The sequence below is a fragment of the Diorhabda carinulata genome, chromosome 8, assembly GCF_026250575.1.
Source record: "Diorhabda carinulata isolate Delta chromosome 8, icDioCari1.1, whole genome shotgun sequence".
NCBI lineage: Eukaryota > Metazoa > Arthropoda > Insecta > Coleoptera > Chrysomelidae > Diorhabda > Diorhabda carinulata.
Window position 1 is genome coordinate 21548653 of NC_079467.1, and position 22413 is coordinate 21571065.

The 22413-nt window shown below is 32.9% G+C and overlaps 1 protein-coding gene across 9 annotated transcripts in view; it reads right to left on the minus strand.

The window, feature by feature from the left end:
* The window catches only part of LOC130896916 (rap guanine nucleotide exchange factor 2-like), a 180254-nt gene that overhangs the window by 43909 nt on the left and 113932 nt on the right, over positions 1-22413 (minus strand). For 8 of the 9 annotated variants that reach the window (XM_057805293.1, XM_057805288.1, XM_057805290.1 and 5 more), the window contains one exon: positions 1337-1412. In XM_057805293.1, coding sequence (XP_057661276.1) covers positions 1337-1412 — 76 coding nt within the window. Of the gene's footprint in view, positions 1-1336; positions 1413-6070; positions 6128-22413 lie in introns of those variants that run through there. The other variant, XM_057805297.1, reaches the window with a different exon arrangement.

A 22413-nucleotide genomic window follows, 5' to 3' on the forward strand; every position in this document is an offset into this window, starting at 1 on the left:
TCAATTCCGGGCTGTCTATATGATCTACAATCTCGATATGTGAGACGCACCATCAAATGAAACAATTCCTTTACCGAAAATCGCACAGCGACAGCCTACGAAGAACGTCCTTGATAATTCTCCCCTCGCCATCGGGTAAAACCCACGCCTAAGCTCCACCTCGCTGCTTAACACCCCACATGGTACTAGACGGACGCATGTACATTGAACCACTACCACACGGATGGTAAGCTGCTAAGAATCACCACAATTCCAGCCCTGCACGGGAAAATCTATCCTTTATCGAGCCTAATCCTAAAATATACTTTAATCAACATGAAAATGTGTCTTGCACCCAAAAAAGATCCTACGAGTCTCTCTTCAGACAGACTAATAGTTTGATTTAGTCAAATGGTGTATTTGATAAGTCAAAAATTGGGCTTGCAATAAGTTCCCTCTTCAAAAAATAATTTTCTTCTTCGAAATCCGACTTTATTCATCAACACTTTTTCAATTTTTCAATAGAAAGATTTACCCTTGCTTAGAAAATAAACTGCCAACTCGCAAAGTTTGATATCTGATAAGAGCTATTAGTCACTGGGGGCTAGGTCTGGTGTATACGTTAGTCGTTCAATTTGACCACGATTTTCTCAATTTTTCTTCCTCATTCCAGGTACCATTCATAAAATAGCAAATTCTTAATGAAAGAAATATTAAAAATTGTTTATAAATATAATTCGCAAAAATCCGGATTTGTTATACATTTAGGAGGTTTTTTCTTTATAAAACGTGACTGATTTACTTGAAACCGATTTTGCAATCGAAAATTTCCATACGATCTCATTGAATAAAATAATAATTTCAAAGAATTGATTTGCCTTGTTGTCTGCGTTTTTTTTTTACAGGAAACCGCAATAAAATTAATATGGGATATTTATAATTTGATTTACTGGTAAAAGCTTAAAATACAGTTGTTAACCTAAACACAGTGTTTTCGTTAACCAAGGTATTGTCTATTTAACATTTTCTCGATTTCTTTTATTGTTTTGTTGCGTGACAAATAAAGTTTAACAATTGAATTTATTTTTTAATCCATATTTACTCAAATCTATCTACAAATGAAAAAAACAAAAATCGCACGAAAAGTGGGCACAAAAAATTGCCTTTACTACGTCGTAGGTTTCAATTAGTTTTGAACAAATCTTCTTAGCCGTAGTCTTGTAGTTTACAAACTCCAATAATGTGTACCTGCTATCTGCATGTTTATAAATATTGATAAAACATTTTTTCAATTGAAGGTAAATAAAAGTTGAAATTGTTTGAAAAAATAAAATAGGAAATGAATATTTGTACATACCACGATCATCTCTGATGGTTCCAAAACGAAACATTCGTTTTGGCGACGAGCGCTTCCTCCAGTTCTTTTGCCAAAACTGAAATACGAAAATAGTATATCAAAATTTCATCAACAGATTATTTGTTGTTTATGTGTACGTAAGAAAGTACCACAAAATGATGAAAACGATGTTTTTATTCACAAAACGACGCCTGCTTTTCAGAAATCTTTTTTGCGTGTACATTTATTTGTCATTCATACGCCATCGCTAAAATATATCATCCATTACGTCAAGCAGTTGCATTCACACTCAATAAACGAAAAAAAAGTGTAATACATATACAAGAAAGTGATCGTCAACGACTAATATATCAAATTTCGTTCCATCGTCAGTAGCAATTCAAACATTTGTTCTTTTCATCGATACTAACTTCCATCATCCGGTGATCCACGGCATGTCATTCTCTTTCCGAAACATGACGTCAATAAACTTCCTGACTAATATGAGAAAGAGCAACAGCAGCTGGTAAACAGTTTTTATTTCGGCTTGTTATAGTGATGGTTCACACGATCCGGCTAATCGGTCAGAATTAAAGAATTTCTATACTGTAACTTGAAACTTTCGAAAAATTGATTATTATCCATTCAACATTTATAGCACACATTCTATGTTAAAAATATAATTTAGTCGATTTTCAAGCAATAAATTGTCATGAAACTAATTCTCTAACAGTCCTAGATGCGTTCATTCTAGGAGTATTGTTCGCATATTTGGAGTTCGATCCTCGAGCATACCCCGATGATGCTCGACTTAATACCAAAAATTGAATTAACCAGAAACTTGGAGTTGACTCTGTTTCACAGATATTACTATGACAACTGGGTTGTCTATATTATCCCATCTAAAGCAGTATTTGCAAGATGCAGACGTGGCTCATGAGCACCGAGTTCGCTTGCAGACGCTCAGAATATCAATTTATTGGGACTCCTCCTTTTGGAGAAGTGAGAGCATGTGAAATAAGCTAGCAAAACACATCTTTACTGAACACTCGGTCTACAGCATTTCAAGACCAATATCCACAGGTATCTCCATACTGCAGCTAGAAGATAACAATAAATTAGTCTTGTCAAATTCCGTTCAAATTATTGATTGTCTACGGGTCAACCAAAAAAATGATAATATTAGAAAACCAACACAATTTTCAAAAATGGTATTCGAAAGAATATTAACTGGACAGGAGAAAACTTGCTGTTTCTACTTTAAGCTTGCTTTCAAATATTGTATTGGCCATCATATAGCCCGGCCTAGTCATCTGTTGAGGAACACTCGGCATTTTTTTCTTTTTAGTTTAATTTCTATGGCAATTAACTACTCAAGATGGGAACCAAAAAGTTTTGACTGTTGCTTTGATAACCCTAAATTATACAACTCTTTTTCAACAATTAAATTTGGCTTGTTAGAACTGAAACAAGGGGTCGCTACATAGTTCCTTGAGGCTTTCCAAAGAGCCGTTATTATCTCCATTATTTCCTAAAATATTATCTTGCCAATCCAAATGCTGTTGGTACGGTGGTATGGGAGAAAGAGATCTGATGGCAGATTATAAATTTGGATATTGGATCTTACGCTTTTCTTTCTTGGAATAACCTATAGTCTTCATCATACAATAATAGCAATCATGAAAATAGTTGGTCGGTCTCAACCATACAGATTGCAAAAGGTATTCATTGAACTAATGATACGCTAAAGCTACTACAGCACACATGGGAAGCTCACTATTTGTCTTGGTCTCCGATTACAACACAAATAAAAATACTTTTTATTTTTGTTGTTTAAAAATTTTTCCTAACGACTTTAGAACTCAAATGTATACTAAATAAGAAAATAAATAACCCAATCTATAAAATCTCTCTGCCTATTTATAACCCCTTATAAAAGTTACTACCTGCGAACAATAGAGGAAGGCCATATTGAAAAGTGGTAGATATTAGGGCTTAATGAATATTTTTTTATAATTAGGAAGGTATTGGTATTTTTGACATAATTGTTTAACGTCGCAAGCGCAATACCACTATCCACATCTCTAATCGACATCAATTACACCATGTTGTAAAATGTTATTCTTTCATTTTCATCTGTTTATGGCAATAATAGTACTAAAATTATCCATAAACGACAAAGCATCGAAAAGATTTTGGAGAAATGAAATTTATAGGAATAAAGTCGTTGTCCTCTGCAAAATAAAAATAATTGGACGAAAAAAAAATGTTTAGTCTACTCATTGAAGCGTTAAAACAATTCATTATTATTGAAAAAGAATCATTCTGTATGTTTGTTTGGTTTGTTTCAACATCAGAACACTTGCTATCGTGAGAATTCGAAAGGTAAATGAAATTCAAAGTGAACAAGGTTATTTTCATCTCCACCTTCCATAAATATTTTGCATTTTATGAGAATAATATATACTATGTACGAGGATGGTCGCAGAAGTACCTGGCCCAAAAAAGAAAACAGAAATATTTTGGAAAAAAAAATATTTATTTATCAGCGTAATTTCCTTATAGTTACATACACTTCTCCGTCAAGCTCCTCAAAATAGCCATTACTTAGATGGGAACAGAAAATAATCCGAGGAAATTCAATCTGGCGAATAGGGTGCATGGGGTAGTAATTCAAACTTTAATTCATTAATTTTGGCCTTTGCAATAACGGATGTGTGAGCTGATGCATTCTTCTTAGCCAAATGCTGCTATTTTTGCTTCATTTCTTCTATAAAATGGTGCAATAAGTTCCCATAATATTCACCGTGGATAGTTTTTCCTTTTTCAAGATAATCAATAAAATTTATCCCACGTGCATCCAAAAAACCGACGTCATGACATTGCCTGCAGATGGAACGGTCTTTGGGCTAATGCCTTTCACCAAATAAAAGTATTGTATCACATAACGATGACCAATTTTCTACATGTTTACAAATTCACTGAAAATGTTCACCATTGATGGATGCCAAACAAATGTTAAACAACGTGGCGTCTTCAAACTTGAAACATATACGCCGTATAGATTGTGTACTTTCTAAAACACTGGTATTTTCTATCTCTAGATCAGGCCATGTACTTCTGGAACCATTCTCGCATATATACGCACATTTCGTCTAAATTTTTTATATTTCTTTACTATAGGAATTTAAATTAAATAGGTAATTAATAAGATAACATTAAGATGAAAACCTGAGCTATTCAAAGCTGTTTTAGAAGAAATATTGAACAGAATAGATAAGAGAAAGGTATAATGGAGAATTCATAAATCATTTAAAATTTGCAGATGACATTATGTTGTTTGCTTTTCATTCGCAGAAATGCGAGGATAAAATAAGAAAGCACGAAAGGTCACCTGAAAAATCATTACTATTAATGGAAATATCGTGAAAAAATTAACAAGTTAATCGAGCCTGGAGATGATTTTTACATTATTTTAAAATGGCTTTTAACTTTACTTGAGGAGAAGAAAAGTTGTTGTGTATTTTGTCTATATTAATGTATGTTTCGGAAACATTAACATTCACAACCAAAATAGTGTAAAATGGAGAAGTACATATAGAAAATGCATGGATTAGAAATCAAATCAAAACCGATACAATTTGTATAGTATAAGATTCAAAATGGAACTAAGTATTTTGTTTAAAGAAGCAACGGATCAGATATATAAAAAAAAATCACAATATCGTTGTATAGATAAGGCTGCAGAGTTTATGAATTTATATCAAAGAAAATAGCAGACATTCTGTAGAGGGTCGATTAAAGTTCGTTATAATCATTGCTGTAGATGCCAATTTTAGCAGAAAAGTGAAGGAAAATATGTATTTACTCATTTGAAATAGAGATTTTTGTCAATAATGTTGAATGATTACCTAGTAGCCACAAGTAGCACGTGAATATTCAAACCATACAGCTACTTAGCAATACAGAATTGAAATAAGGAAAATATAAGACGAATGATGTCCTTTTAGTTATTCCATCGATAAAAAACGAAGGTGGTGAAGTGTAAGCCGATTCATAAACTTGACTTTCCGTTTGTCGTTGCCGTTCGCGGGCGACGTTTGCCGTTTGACCCCATTAATAAACATTTCTGCCGTTAACCTAAAAATTTTGTTATTCTTTTTAACATGTGTAGTGCTTTTTATTTTCGTGATATTCTTGTGTTTTTATTTGTAATCCGGTATTTATGGCAAATAACGAAGAGTTTTTTTATTGGGACAAACGTGACAAACGCAAGGTGAGGTGATTGGTTCTTTTTTATTGCTACGAACGGTCGACGGTATAAGATAAAATTTTTTTATCTTGAAAGTCGTTACCAACGGCAGACGGCGACGTCAAACGGCAACTATGAATGGTATTAAGCATTTCAATGTTTTTAATTGGGTAACAGCAAACGTCAACGGTAAGGGCAAACGAAAAACCAAGTTTATGAAACGTCAACACAAGTGTTTATATCCCAGTTAAAATTTTAATCTAAATTAAAAGTTAAGATGAAATTTCTCATTGGTAATTATCGGATCTAATGGTAGATCTGTGTTATCAAAATTAGAAAGAGCCAGTTTTTAGTATATTTGGGAATATGTTGCACAATTACAATCAAATAAAATACAGAAAATTCGATATTCAATACTAGCCTTTACATGCGAAAATTTTGAAAAAATAAATTAACCTATTTGCAATTTCACTTTTTGTACATCATAAAGATTCCATACGTACCCGACATTGAGTAAATACAAACGGTAGACACCAAAAAAATGAGACCAACTTTTCGATCGTAAATCAAGAAAATAAAATACACGACGTCAACTGATATGTTCACTAGTTTTCAACGCTTCACATCTGAAAATACAAGCAGTCACTTGCGATTCTCTTCCAATAACATGGATGTTATAAACGAAAAAGCCGGCCGCACAGAATCCACGCAAGCTGTGTTGTTGATTTCGGGAAGTGAATATTGCGACTGGTGTTCGTTTGCAGGGAATTCAAAAAGGGACACTGAGCCGCTGTAGGGCGGCTGTGTAGATTGTGTTTAGGGACGTATTCAGGGAAATATTTGCAGAAACACAGAACTAAATTTGTATAGATTCAATTCGTTGTTTCATATAGATTTCATTCATTAGATACGATTCATACAGATTCTTTTCATGCGCTTTCGATCAATATAGATTTCATTAATATGTATTAGATACATTAATTCATATTTAATAATGCCAATTTGAAATAATTGTCAGAGAATTTTTGAAGAATAGGAACCAAATATTTGGTTTTATGTACTATCTTTTTAATAACATTTTCCTCAGATTGTTTTCTGATAACTAATTCTTTGTTTACTTTGTTAATATACTATTCTATTACTAGGTACAGCTTGCTATAAATTTACTAAAGTCATAGTAGAAATTAGTTATTAAGGTCGCTAGAATTAGGAAGAAGTTAGATATAGAGGTTATGTTAATCAATTAACAGAAAATTGTTTTGCATTAATTGTAGTTAATGAATAATAATAATAATGCAATGCATGTAGTTATAGTATCGTTATATTGATTTTGTACTACTGAAAAATTATGTCTTTTGCAAAAATGGGTGTTTTATTTCGTCTGATTTGAGTTTCAATTACGATTTTATCATTTTGCGTGCATTTTTGCAGTTCTTTCATTGTGGAAAAGTATGTTTAATTAGATTAACTTAATTTTACAAATTCCGTAACGAATTATATAAACCTCTAACCAAATGAAATTACAAATATGAAATAGCTTCGAAAATTCAATGGTTCGTGAAGGACCATTAGAAACCTTTGGTATTTAGATCGAATCTTATTAAAACAGTAAATAAAGGAGTCGGTTTTTCAATAAAAACTTTTCAACAGAAAAAGGGCAAAATAAAAATAGATGAGGATGATGAAAAAATTGAAAAAGTAAAGTGAACAATATAAAGAATTGTCAAAATAAGCTCATTACAATTTCAATACGGCCACGATGGGGTATACAAACGCTTTTGGGTGGTTTTTTCGTTAAAAACTTTTCAACAGAAAAAGGCCAAATGAAAATAGATGAGGATCATGACAAAATTGAAAAAGTAAAGTGAGCAATCTTACGAATTGTCAATATAAACTCATTACAATTTCAATACGGCCACGATGGGGTATACAAACGCTTTTGGGTGGTTTTTTCGTTAAAAACTTTTCAACAGAAAAAGGCCAAATGAAAATAGATGAGGATCATGACAAAATTGAAAAAGTAAAGTGAGCAATCTTACGAATTGTCAATATAAACTCATTACAATTTCAATACGGCCACGATGGGGTATACAAACGCTTTTGGGTGGTTTTTTCGTTAAAAACTTTTCAACAGAAAAAGGCCAAATGAAAATAGATGAGGATCATGACAAAATTGAAAAAGTAAAGTGAGCAATCTTACGAATTGTCAATATAAACTCATTACAATTTCAATACGGCGACGATGGGGTATACAAACGCTTTTGGGTGGTTTTTTCGTTAAAAACTTTTCAACAGAAAAAGGCCAAATGAAAATAGATGAGGATCATGACAAAATTGAAAAAGTAAAGTGAGCAATCTTACGAATTGTCAATATAAACTCATTACAATTTCAATACGGCCACGATGGGGTATACAAACGCTTTTGGGTGGTTTTTTCGTTAAAAACTTTTCAACAGAAAAAGGCCAAATGAAAATAGATGAGGATCATGACAAAATTGAAAAAATAAAGTGAGCAATCTTACGAATTGTCAAAATAAACTCATTACAATTTCAATACGGCGACGATGGGGTATACAAACGCTTTTGGGTGGTTTTTTCGTTAAAAACTTTTCAACAGAAAAAGGCCAAATGAAAATAGATGAGGATCATGACAAAATTGAAAAAGTAAAGTGAGCAATCTTACGAATTGTCAATATAAACTCATTACAATTTCAATACGGCCACGATGGGGTATACAAACGCTTTTGGGTGGTTTTTTCGTTAAAAACTTTTCAACAGAAAAAGGCCAAATGAAAATAGATGAGGATCATGACAAAATTGAAAAAATAAAGTGAGCAATCTTACGAATTGTCAAAATAAACTCATTACAATTTCAATACGGCGACGATGGGGTATACAAACGCTTTTGGGTGGTTTTTTCGTTAAAAACTTTTCAACAGAAAAAGGCCAAATGAAAATAGATGAGGATCATGACAAAATTGAAAAAGTAAAGTGAGCAATCTTACGAATTGTCAATATAAGCTCTTTACAATTTCAATACGGCCACGATGGGGTATACAAATGCTTTTATGTGGTTTGTCAACTTATTTTTTAGATTTTACACCCTATTATTTCCATAATAACGAAATAATAGAAAATATAACGAAGAAAATGTATGCAGGAGATCAAAAAATGGATTTGCTTTGCTTAATATCTAACAAAAAAAAGTATAAAGATTAATAAAGAAATAAACGGATTAACAGAAAAGAAACATAAAACTCACACTAAATTATTTGAATACGTACCTGTCCCACAGGTAAAAAAATATAACAATTGAGGTAGAAAACATAACGGCGTCCTTTCATAATGCGAAATATGTACAAGGTGTACTTTAATCCTGACATTGGCAGTAAGTAGGGTGAATACAGTCATATTTAAAATCTAAACCACTACATAATAGTAGGTATATATAGGTAATTTCACAGTTTGATGGATTAATTGAAAGACAATAAATTTCTGATTGATTATATGATGATTTGTTTTGAAAATAAACGTATAGATTCAATAATAAAATAAGTGATAAATAAATTATAACATTACATTGCATTAAATTCAAAGTAAATGAAATAACTGAAGCTAAATTTATATTACGATTTGCGGTTCGGAATTAATGACAGTAAGAAATTAATCGATGTCAAATAAAGTCTGGTAATTGTCGTAAACTATCTTAATTTTTGCCTCAAATTCGTATTAATTATCCCAAAAACTATGAAGAATACAACAACTCAAAAACTACTCCAACACTTTTCGGCCAGGTGCAAATTTTTTGTATTAAACGGTAATGAAAAATCTATACTTCAACTGACAAAAAATCTGGGAAAGCGTTCTATTAAAGACGACGAATTTATGGGTAAATTAGATGGGATAAGTGATAGGGTGGAGCGGCGATAAAAGTGTCACGGAAAGAAAGTGCCACACGTCACTATGTGATAGGTGGAAGTAAATCTACGGGTTAGGGGTGACTAAGACTTTCCTCATGTAACGGTAGTTTATTGAAGGGAGATCGTTTTTTAAGAGCAAATATTATATGGTATGAGTACGTGTTTATTACTGGCAGTAAAACCGACACCTGATGGTTGCATAAAATCGTGGTCGTCGTCGTTACAATACTGCGTGAATTCGTCCACAAATGAACTGCTTCTTTCAGTTTTGCATCGACAACGTTTGTTTGGTATGTTTTGCGTATTTTTCTACAATAAACGATCTAATTGATTTCATTTATAAGCCGTGATTGCAATTTAAGCGGAAACACTTAGCAAATTTCAGTTGGAGCACCCATTACCAATCGTTCCAATGAAGATGTCGACCGTTGTCGCACGCTGATTACACCTGACTGTTAGCTAACAATTCGCATGTTGTTTGTTGAGTTGTATAACAAGACTTGCACAAAGGTACGGAAAAAATTTAAACCATGAACACAAACCAATGCAAAAACGATTTGCAAGGATATGTAATTACTGTAGATGAGACCTAAAACGATCTCATTCTGATGATGTAAAGGGGCTGTAACCATTAACCGTGTTAATTAAACATTAGCAAGAATGCTGTTGGTAGAACTTTACTTGGTTTTAATTTATTGATAATTTCGCATCGTATACTTTAATAGATTTCAGATGATACCTTTGAAATCCAACACAAGCATTCACACTAATAAGAAGTACCAGATTTTTTACTATGAAATTGTTTTAATAATCTGACAGGATACTTTACATAATTATCTCTCTGTCACTTCGAAAACATTTCAAGAAAATATCTCTAGCTGTTTTACAATTAGGCACGATTTAATAATAAATGATCATTCTAGTTTTGTTTTACGCGAAGTGTCAGCATAAAACCCAACAAATCCCTAATATATTTCAATTTAGGTACCCTTTTCTGGCTATATATTTATAGAACAAACGAACTTTTAAGAAACTTCGCTAATTATTTACGTTACTTCAATTTTCGAGAGTAATTAGTTTTCTTTTTTCAATTGTGTTTCAATGTGTAGGTTGTGAATTTTACGAACTTAATGAATGACTACAAAATACGGTAGCAAACGAGTGGAGGCGTAGTTTAGTTAATCGATAATTTGTTATATAGTTGTAACATGTAATTTTAATAATTTCATCAGCAGGGTACGTACGAGAAAAATTTCTCTTCTTCATAGTCATAGTGTTAACATGTTTTTCAGGTCTGTGCTAGGTTGCGATTGCTGGTGTTGTCCCAACTACCTCAAACCGATTATATCTACCTACAGGCAGGGAATTTAGAATATCAAAATATCATTTGACTGATTTTAGAGTGTCATTATTTCAGTTGTGATTATGATGGATGTAATATTGTGTTTACTGTAACACGTGTTGCTTTCGCTTGTTGAAAATAATTGCTCTATGACTGTTAGAGATGTAGATTCCAATTCATTGCCTTCAATAAGGAAAGGTGGATATGAGCGCGAAGAAAAAACAACTCCAAGAAGTGATAACATTTTAATAAGAAATTACAATCTAAATCCCGGATTCCAAATAGAATTCATAGACCTTTCTACAATTCCTTACCTCACAGGTAGTACGGGGACTTAACTGCTGCGCTCTCAGATAATCCCACGCTGGGAAGCAGACCCTACTGATAGGCGCAGACATTCGAAGGGATTTGCTGGATTATGGGGTTAAATTGAGCACCTCAACTGTACGGAAAAAACTATTGGACTGACGGGAAGGCAAGGCAATCAAAGAAAAAACAATTTCTTACCAATGGAATGGAACCAAAAAATACAGAACACGGTTTGTTGATGACTGGCGAAAGGTGAATTTCAACGATGATACATATTTATTATAAAATATTGGTAGTCCAGTGAACCTCTGCGACAAAGATATATCTAACAGTCTGTCAAACACCCTTCAAATATTAAGTCGTATGATATGACAACATTTGATAAAATATTCTAACAAGACTTGGCACCTTCACAAGAATTCAAATTTCTGTCATAGAGGGATATTTTTCATGCTAATGTGTTTATAGTGAATAATTAATGACAACTAAAGTTTCAAATAAAAAATTTTTGTAACAACAAAATAAACTCTTAGACGAGGACTTGATGGCAAATATTTGCGCAAAGATTATTTCGAAAGTTCTTAATACACATGAACAAAAACAAATACAAAAAATGATATGCAAGGATTTGGTGTACCGTATTCAGAACGTCGACAGAAGCTAAATGAGTCAAATAATTACTGCAGATGATACCTGGATATTTGAATATGATTCCGAGAGCCGTCAACAAAGTAAACAGTGGATAGAAATGGGTGGAGAACGTCAAACAAATGTCTTATGACGACCAAAGGCAATGGTAGTCATAATTCATATGTTCTTTTTGGCCAATGAGAGCCAAGGTAAATAGAGATAAAATATCTATTGATATTGACCTTTGGTGTAAAGTATATAATTGTTCCTATCCAACCAGATAGTAAATCTTAACAGTCCAAAAGACAATTCAAAAAGGAGCTAGGATGTGACCATATTGAGGCCATAATAGACTTCATTTACACATTTAAACCGAATATTAATGAAAACGGACGTTTTTGACTGAAACTTGAAGCCAAATAATCGAAAAAAAAAACATGCTAAACTAACATTCATAGATAATAAACTCAACTAGACATAGAAGAAGACAACGCGAGCAAAAAACACTGAATATCCAATATGGATCTATGGTTTCAATTTTTGGGGCTGTGGTAGATTCGTTGGAAGAAGTGCAATCAAATTTCCTGAAGCGATTAACAGCATGCGTTTTATGTTTACACCATAATAACGCGCCGAACCAATTCCTCATAATTATAGCGTAGATGAGGGTCAAAGAAACTACGTTCAGATGATTGCACAAAGTTGGATTATTCATTATGTTTGCAGTTTGGGGGTTCTAAGTCAGTATCTTATAAATTTCTAGATTAATATCCAGAAATTTAATTTACATCTGTGGTTATAAGATTTCCAGTCAAGAATCGAGGTTCAATATAAAGTGTCTGCAAAGTCCTTACGACATTATATCGATATTTAGTTTATTTGTTACAAATCCTAAAAATTTATATTCTTGAATCAATTTTTAGAAAAAAAATTTTCCAAATTAATTGACCAACTAGTTTGAAGTATCAATATAATATCTACACTTTTTTTATTAAAATTTTTGTCCTCGTAGTAATTTTACATAAGATACCGGAAAACAGTACAAATTAAAATGCCTACAATTCTAATTATGCGTTATTGTTTTTTCCGGATGTGACAATCACATTTATTCTTTTTGTTCCTACCCAATTAAACATAATACGTCATAATTATTGCCAATCGTTCAAAGGAAATATTAAGATTGTGCTTCGGCGTTACGTAAATAAAATTCAAAAAAGAATTTAGAAAATCGAGTGATGAATTAGAGAGAGGACAATGGAAGGCTGTTTGAATGGCGTTCTAAATATAACTGTTACCAACAGAAAGAACTGTTATTTTTAAATATTTATTTTTAAATGACGTCTTGGTAGGTAAAGCGCTGTATTTGTATTACCTATTGTAGATGAAATAATTGCTGCGTAATATTTATTTACGAACTAGGATACTAGATCATTCCTGTTTTGTTAGAATTAAAATGAGATATTAAATACAAATAATTTCGTGAAAACTCAATTAATATGTAATTGAATTAATGTAAAACATTGAGATAGTAAGAAGAAAGAAACTTTTTTGTTGTTTATTAAATGTATATCAAAATATTTATCAATAAAAGGAATGAAAAAAATAACAGCGCTAGAAATGGGTTATTTTCATAGAAGTTACAGATCGACGAGACTTGAGCAAGAAGAAAAAGAGAAAGACCCAGAAAATATTGGGGAGATAATGTCGATGAAGCAATGAGGAAGAGAGACTTGAAGACAGCGACTGGAAGATAGGTATAGCTAGATAGAGAACATCATTGAGAAATGGGAGACAGTGGCAGTTGTTAAAAACTCATAACTACGAGATAAATAATTAGTAAATAATAATAATACTTATAACTAGAAAGTACTAGGAGTTGATAAGTTCTAAAACTTCTGGTATAAGGAATTCCCAAACGTACTCAAGGAATTAGTGAAGCAATTTTCCCACCTCGTACAAAACTCAGATGTTTCTAGTACTGGGTTCCACTAATTTGCTTCCAAAGAACTCTCAGACGGATAACCCCACTCACTATAGGCCTATCAAATGTCTTGCCACTTTTTAAAGATACTCACAGGTTGTATCTCTAACAAAATTTAGAGGCACGTCGATGGAAATAACATCTTAGTGGGGGAACTTGCAGAAGAAATCACCAAGGGTACAAAGAACAACTTGTTATGGACTCGACAAGTACAGAATGATCACCGGAATATACACACTGCTTTCGTGGATTATATGAAAACGTTTGGTAGTGTTCTTTATTCTTGGCTTCTGGAAGTCTTCCAACTATAGTAAGCTTACTTTCAATAATGTGCGAACAATCCTACATCTGCAAATCGGTCCAAACTCCACCAGTATTAACGAAATTCGTATGGTTTTAGCATCAAAGCTAACAGAAACACCAACTGTATCATCTCTCATCTTCTCTACATGGATGACATCAAGCTATACATAGCAAATGAGCGTCGAATCAATTACCTTCTCGATATAACACGCTAGCCGTCGAGAAAGGCAGTTTCATAAACCAAAATGTGGAACTACCCACCGGAGATATCATTCAGGTAATGGAGAACGGGAAAACCTACAAATAACTGGGATTTCAGCAGGCTAGGTTATTAGACTACAAGCAGACTAAAGCTCGAATCCACAATCAATATATTTAAAGAGTAAAATCATTTGGTTGCATGCTATTTTTTTTGTGAAAACAATTTTGGTTGTCATGAAGAAGTCGGCTATGGTAGAAATCGTATCTCGAAAAAATGGAGTTCAACTCTAGGTTATGGTGAAGTAAGTGATCAAATCAAAGACATACGAAACTAACTCGAATTCACTACTTATCCGATAAGTAGGCAAATAAGTCTTTATGTACATAAGAAACTGCGAGGTATTTTTAATTATTGTGACAGTTCATCAAATGTATGGATTTTGTTAAAAGTATTGAAAAGTAAGGAACTACATGTAGTTGATCAGAAGAATCACAGAAACGGAATATATTATAGTAGAATAGGCACCAAACTGTGAAATTTATGTTATTATCTCTGGTAAAGAGCCATGCTTCATCAGTAAAACCGACAAAAAAGTTTCCAAACTATTTTTTATATCTGTTGAATATATTTTTTCAAGAACTTTACAACATTTAGGATTAGCACTGCTTTTATTGAACGCGTATCAGCTTTCAAAAGCTTTCCGAGATTACAGAATTCAATAATTAAAAGCAGTTGTGAAACTACCCTATTGGGAACACTGAAAAAAACACCCTTTATCTTTCTACATATGCATGTAATATACAAAATTTCAAATTTCGAAATAAACAAAAAAGATCTGAAGTAAACATTAGAAACCCAATTCAACTTTCTTTATTTCTGTGTTGGTTTGTAAAAATATTTATGTAGAACAGACCTTTCATAATTTATGCCCGAAAAACAAATCTTTGGTGACAAATTTATTCTGTCAACAACAGACACACACATTTTGCTGTTTAACTATAATTTTAGTTATTTAAGTGTTATTTTTTTATAACGTGTTTCACCTTAGGAGCCTCAACTTTATAAATTCAAAGAGGTTTGCGTATGGTTAGAGTATTTAGGGAAACCGGAACAAACCATAGAAAATGTGTGGTTAAGGCAGGTATTAGGAAACAGAAAGTGTACACGTCTAAAGTAAAGTAATCAGCTCAAAACTGGATGACTGGAAGATAATTTTGAATGAGTGAGTCTAAAATTTCTAGATGTTCGTGATAGAGTAAGGCGCAGAGCTAAGGAAAGGCTTTCTAATTGTACTATCTCTCTTATTTGGTGGCAGTTCATGGAGGGAAAATGTTTTAGGGCAGGCACGATTCTCAGCACTATATGAATCCAGAATTCTATCTGGAAAATATTATTTAATATCACGTGATGTATAGAAGATAGTACTTTGCAAATCATATGACTACGACCTGATTAGTTTCTGAACAACAATGAACATAATCCGGGTTAATTTCCGAACATTATTTGCGAAAAGTTCTATAACAACCATTATTTTCCGGATAATACTAACTAATCGATCTTTTTAATTACGTTTACCGAGCGACGAGATTCTTCCTATATATTATAATTAGTTCATCGTTGGGTGGATTGAAACTGCCCTTCATATCTCGAAAATTGTGATTTTCCCGCGATGATAGACGGGCGGGTGCAGGAAACGAATCACTGACCATGAAACAGACAAAAAGCATACGCATTTCTACATATAAAAACAAGTTTCCGTTTTTTTTATAGACGTTTACATCGCCATTTTATATTACGATCTCAGAATTAATTATTACAGTACTGAGATGAATAATTTTGTTATGGAATGTGTAAAATTCTATTAAAATTAAAAACACGCTCTGATATTCGATCAAAAGCAAAAGAAATAAGAAAATTTGTTTCTTAAAAACCAAGTAGTTGAAATGCACAAAATATACAATGCGATATCCATGAAGATGAATTTTAACTTTACCATTTGAAACCGCTGAATTACGGCTAAACCATAAACAAATTAAATTAAAAAAAAAAAACGGAAATGATTCGTGCAGAATTAATTAATGGTGTAATTAAAATAATATCATGTTGTAATAGTTGAGAACCCTGCATTGTTCAGTGGGTGTTAGGAAGGCAAACAACCGTGGGTTGTTGGAAGGGTTTTCACCCTATTTGAATACAAGAGATGTTTTCATCTCGTTAATCTAAAACTATTCATAAACTAATCCCGATGTTTAGGTGATTTACATACATTATAATACGTAGGCTTGCATTGTATACAGCGTGTATATTGAAAATATACCAAAATTTGTCTCTTTTGTTTAATACAGTTTAGTAGATACAGTTTACTAGATACTATTCAGTAGAACAACACAAAAAATAGATTCTGTTCAAAAGAAATATGCTTTTATAGGAGTTTAAATGGAGTTTGTTATGTTTAAAATTAATTATCTAATTTAGTTTTTAATGACGTCATTTAGCTTTAATATCATCTTTCATAGCATTAGACATTGATTTACTCAAAATTGTTTTTTTGTATTTTCTCTTCTTCTACTACGTCAGTTCGGCGATTGACGTTATGGCACTAATTATTCGCCTTAAACATCCCATAAATATTTGCTATAATATAATAATAATATCTGCCCTGAATGTAGTCGCTGTAAGGTACCAGATTTACTCGATTTAAGTGGCACCCATTAAACCTCCTCTCCCGCGAGGTCATGCAAAAACCCCTGCAATACACAATCTTCTCTTACATCACTTTCTTTTTCTGTCGCTATAATAGAAGTATATTTTGGTCTCATTTGAAAACTAAAACCCCCTTCTATTTTGGTTTTTCATACTTTTTCTTGCTGCTGCAATAAGGATGTTCAGTGTTTACAACTTATATTTTAAAACCACTGCTTCTAGAAAGGAATGGGATTATTTTAACTTCCAGAGACCTTCATTCTCTATTCTATACGCTCCCTATTGTAATGTTCTGGAATTTCGTAGTCTTTCACACTTCGAGCAAATCTCCACGTTGCATTCACTGCTAAATCTCGTACCTTCGGGTATCCATTGACACGGGGACGCCCCGAAAAGACTCCTTTAGATTTTCCCAATAGCTGATGTTTTCCTATCTACTTCCTTTTCTAGTGTTTCTCTATAGACCTGTAGCTGATACCACAGATTGGTTCAAGTCCTACTGTAACCCTTCTATTTGCTATTTTATTACTCTTCATTTTAGTTTGTCTCATAACTAATTGGACTTTATTCTTTTTGCCTAGCTCGTATAACTTGTCCAAGTATTCTCAGTCCAGCAGGGAACTAACTACATTGTGATTAGGAGCTTGTCCATTTTCGTTATGGGGTATGGTTCGGACATTTCGTTATGTGGAATGTTACAAATTTGAACACCTTCTGAAGAAAGTATATATTTATTCCTAATAGCTCCTTCTCTAAATAATACACAGAGAGGTGAGATATTTATCATAACTTCTACTGCAACTGTTGAGCCATGTTTGTATCTATATACAAGCCAGTCTTCGACCTATTGAATTTTGTAGTGTTTAGACTAGTGCCAGTGTCTCATACCACAGTCCCATAAGTGATTATTAGTCTCATTATCACCGTGTACATCTCAATTCATTCCTTCGAAGTTTCTGAACTCCTAGGATTTCCATATTTGTTCCATATGAATTTAGAGAAATTTCTTCGTTGTCTTTCACTCAACTGCTCGCCCATCCAGATTGATGGGCTTAAGATAAGGAAGAGTTGTTTCTTTCTAATGAAGGTGAGGGTCTTGTAGGATAGATCTTAGTCGGAATAACATTCAGTCTCAGATCCGAGATTCCACAACTAAATGATTTATATTGTGAACAAATTCGCTTTTGACGATTCAAAAATCATTAGTAAAACCAGAGCGAACAACAGCTGTTTTCAAACCGAAACTTTTATATGAACGCTATGGAGTGGATTTCTCAGTCCGTTACTGATTAATATTACTGTCTAGAATAACAAATATTATGCTTAAATTGTTTCACAGTATTTCTCCTATTATTTGAATAAAACGAAATCGAGCAGAATGAACAGGAATAATGTCAAAATGATGAGAGCGTCTGGTTGTGAAAGAGCCCTTCCTTTAAATTCCCATTTACTACTGCAATATTATTTTCGAAATAGATAAGAGGGTATCTACTTTCTGGGAAAAATCCATTTTGTCTATCGAGAGCTGATATATTTACGGAATGACCGATTGTAAATGTAAATATAATAATAACAATGTAAAGAAATACATTTTTGTTGCTTTTATTTGAATACTAATAATTACAAAAATGATAATACTATTATCTTATTTTCGCTTGCATTTAGGATCACATTCTAGTTATAACAAGCCTTCATTTGTACAGTTTTGTTTACTATAAGTACCGTGATGCGTTTCTGACCAAATTATTATAGTTTATCTATAATAATTTCGTCAATGAAATTAGATTTGGGAGACCAAAACAGTGAGGTTCTAAGTAATGTATATAAAAAAGAAATTCAAGGTTTGGTTGCGCAAAAAATATTTATTTTTCTATGTGGTTCTGGTGATCGTACTCAGTGGACAACAGTGTGATTAGTAGAAAATTTTAACTGTTCGATGTCTGTAGACATGAAAGACTGATGATTGTTTTAATGATACCAATTATGCGATAGCAATCACCAAAACAACAAAAATAAGATTATACAAAACAATGATCAGGTCGACTGTACTGTATGGGAACTCCTGGGTGCTAGCCAAGAAGACTTTTGAAAAAATAGAAATATGGAAAAGTAGTCCCAAAAAGACTGGAGGGAGGGGGGGGGGGTGGTGGTGGTGAAAATAAACCAAGAGTCATGGAGAAAAAGAACAAATACTTAACTGGAAGAAATATATAACGCAAATAGTCAAACCCCAAAAAGTCAGGTGGTTGAGACATTGTGCAGAATGAATGCAAACAGAATTGCCAAGAGAGCACAATGGAAGGCAAAGGATTTAGGAGAAAAGAAATGAGTAGAAGAGGTAATATCAGATTTGAGTGGGAATTTAAACGTAAAAAGCGTAGAGGATGAACGACAAAACAGAGCTTAAAGATTTTGAACTGTGTAACAAAGAACTAAATCAATTATTCATTTATTTTTCAGAACTGGTTTAACTTCACCTTCCAAATGATCAAACTTTTACAGGATTTATAAGAAATTGTTTGGATTGTTTTGTTTTTGGTGTTGTAGCGACATGTAGAAAGGGCTGAGATTATAGTGATTTTAGGAGTAGCAAAGGAGTAGGTAGTATAGCAAAAATTTTCCCTTCAAGCCGAAATTAAATACTACAGATGTTTCACAAAGAAGGAGAAACGAAATTATCAGAAAGATGCAACGCTGAACATAACGGATTGTGATACATAATCTGGGGTGTAAGTATGTGCTGGTGCAACTGTATTAATCCCTATCGTTGGCCATTTGGCAGATGAATGAGTTAACGAGGTTAAAGGAAAACTTTTGTGAAAAAACCTGTAACACCGATGATATGATCATTGTAAAACACAGGAAAAAATATTTGGAAAGTTTTAATCAATTCTGAAGTTTGATACTGGGAATAGCATCTTGATATTTCATACAACTCATTAAAAGATTTCTCATAGTTATTCAAGGTATCGGTCACATAATTAATAACGAATCAATAAAATTATCGTAGGAATTACGATATTATTCATGTAGAAATAATTGCTACCTTTCGCAGATCTCATTTTTTCAAATTTAATCATCAACAAATTACCCCATAATTACCATAACTAATATAATAAATGTTACAAGTAAATAATTGTTGTTTCAGATTAAAATAGAAGTGAGGAAAATTATTACAACAATCGACCTTGTCATGTCGAATTTATATGCACTAATTGGCCGAATACCGTTACGTTCGATAGCAAAAAATGTCGAGTGTTATTGAGAAGAAACGTGATAAAACCAAACATTTGAAGCCACCACAAGTGAATAGAATTGCGTTTATGTTTAAAGAGATATTCCAATTGTTAAATGTGATGTTGAATATTTAATCCAAAGTGTGTCGATAATATGAAAACATAGATTGAAGAAAAATAATAAAAAAACTGGGCAATCTACAACGTTGAGCATATTTAGTTTTAGTTATAGAAATAAGGTTTTATGGGGAATTTATTTATAATATTTCCATTTGACAAAGCTTAAAGAGAAATATAACCAATTATCACGATTTTATATAGAATTATGTAAGTAGGGGCGTGAGTCCTTTAGTGATTTTAATAACCGCTTTTTAACTTCTATTACAATGTGCCAACTCGTGATAGTGGTTGTCATGAAGATTATACAACTCGTGACGGAAGATTATGCAGCTAGAGATTTCAAATACGTACCTAACCTAACCCACACCACGTTATCTCTTTGAGAAATGAAGAATGGAGCAAGGGATTCATTATTTTAATTTGACAAAATGTGGTGGCAATAATGGGGGTAGAATTCTAACCACTTGCATGTGTGGATTATTATGTTATATTGAATTTTACAAATTACAGCTTCCGCAAATGTTATCTAAAGAGGGATTAACACCAACACAAATGGACGTTGTTTACCGTGACTTGTGTCCATCATTTTAAACAATTAAAAATTAGTGTAAATTGTTTCGCTGAGGACGAACAGCACCATTAGAAGATTACCTTCGAGCGGAATAGATGTAGAACAATGAAAGGTCGTACTATGGGATCCAAGTCATAAATATAGGAACAGACTAAATACTCTGTGGATGATAGCGCATAGCGTAACACCGGAAGCTACTGTGTTCATCCTCTCGTGGATGAGCCTCTTGGGTGGGGGAGCTCGACTAGAATTGGCGAGAGATTCTGTGGTATAGTATTGGAAATTAGAGTTCGTGCCACAAAAAGCAAAGGTTACGAAAAGCACCAAAAAAGTAATGGTTCTATATTTTGGGGCTACGAGGGAATGCTTTTGGTTGATAAGGAATCAAATACAAATTCGGTATATTACTCTGACTTAGTAAGGCAGAAAATTATCAAAAAAGGTGCGGAAAAATTATCCGAGGTGTGCTCTTGCTTAATTTCGATACTCCAATCTACTCTGCTTCGCTTTCTAAGGTTACTGTACACGACTCTAGCTTCGCAGAGATTGAATACCCACCATATAGCCATGATCTGGCCCTGTCCGATTTTTTTTTGTCGACATTTTGATTCTAAAGATGCATCATATTTTTACAGTGGAATAGAAGCTTTAGTCAGACGTTCTGACAAGAGTGTAGGAATAAAGTGAGAATATATTGAAAAATAATCACAGTTTTTCTTTATTTGTGACGTTTTTTCTACGTAATTCATAAAAAGTGATATTGAAATGTTCTAATAACTAAAATGATAAAGTTTTTGTTTTTCTTTTGTAATCGGAACAAATGTCAAATCGAATAAACCGATCGTGAGACATGGTTTGTTCTCGACAGCGTCACTATTACTAACTTTCTACTGAATTAATGTTAATGTTATTGATGATATCATAAACTATTTTCTTCACAGAGTTTCTCACTGACATGGAAGTGTGAGAACTGAATGGATAATCGAACAGCAACGTTAATTGTTTTGTAGACACAAATCGAGAGCTACACTTGTGTTGTCTGGAGCAGATATCTTTTCTTTATTGTATATGTTTTTGCATAGACGTTCTAAATAAGTGATATGAATTTTGATTAAACTATGTTGAAGAATAAACTGGACAAAAAAAGCACTTAACTGTAAGGTTAAGAGAAATAATTAAACTTAAAAGTAACACTTGATTATGACTTATATCTGACTATGTTTTAAAAATAAAACAACCTTTGAAATTGACATGTTTTGACTTCAAATAATTATTTTTTTGGAATATAATCATTCTCTATTTGTTTTAATTTTGAAGGTTTAACGCACGTTTAAAGATTGTTTGCGCTCAGGTCTACGTGGGACTTAGTTAGCACCAGTACTCGCCGGCTTACTGATTCCCTTGGATCATAAATCGCCACTTGAAGTTATTCAGTAAGATCTATGAAGGTTGTCGATTACTGCCACACGAATTCTATCACACAGATTCTATCGAAAAGTCGAGTAGAGCTGAGCATTGTTACTTACAAT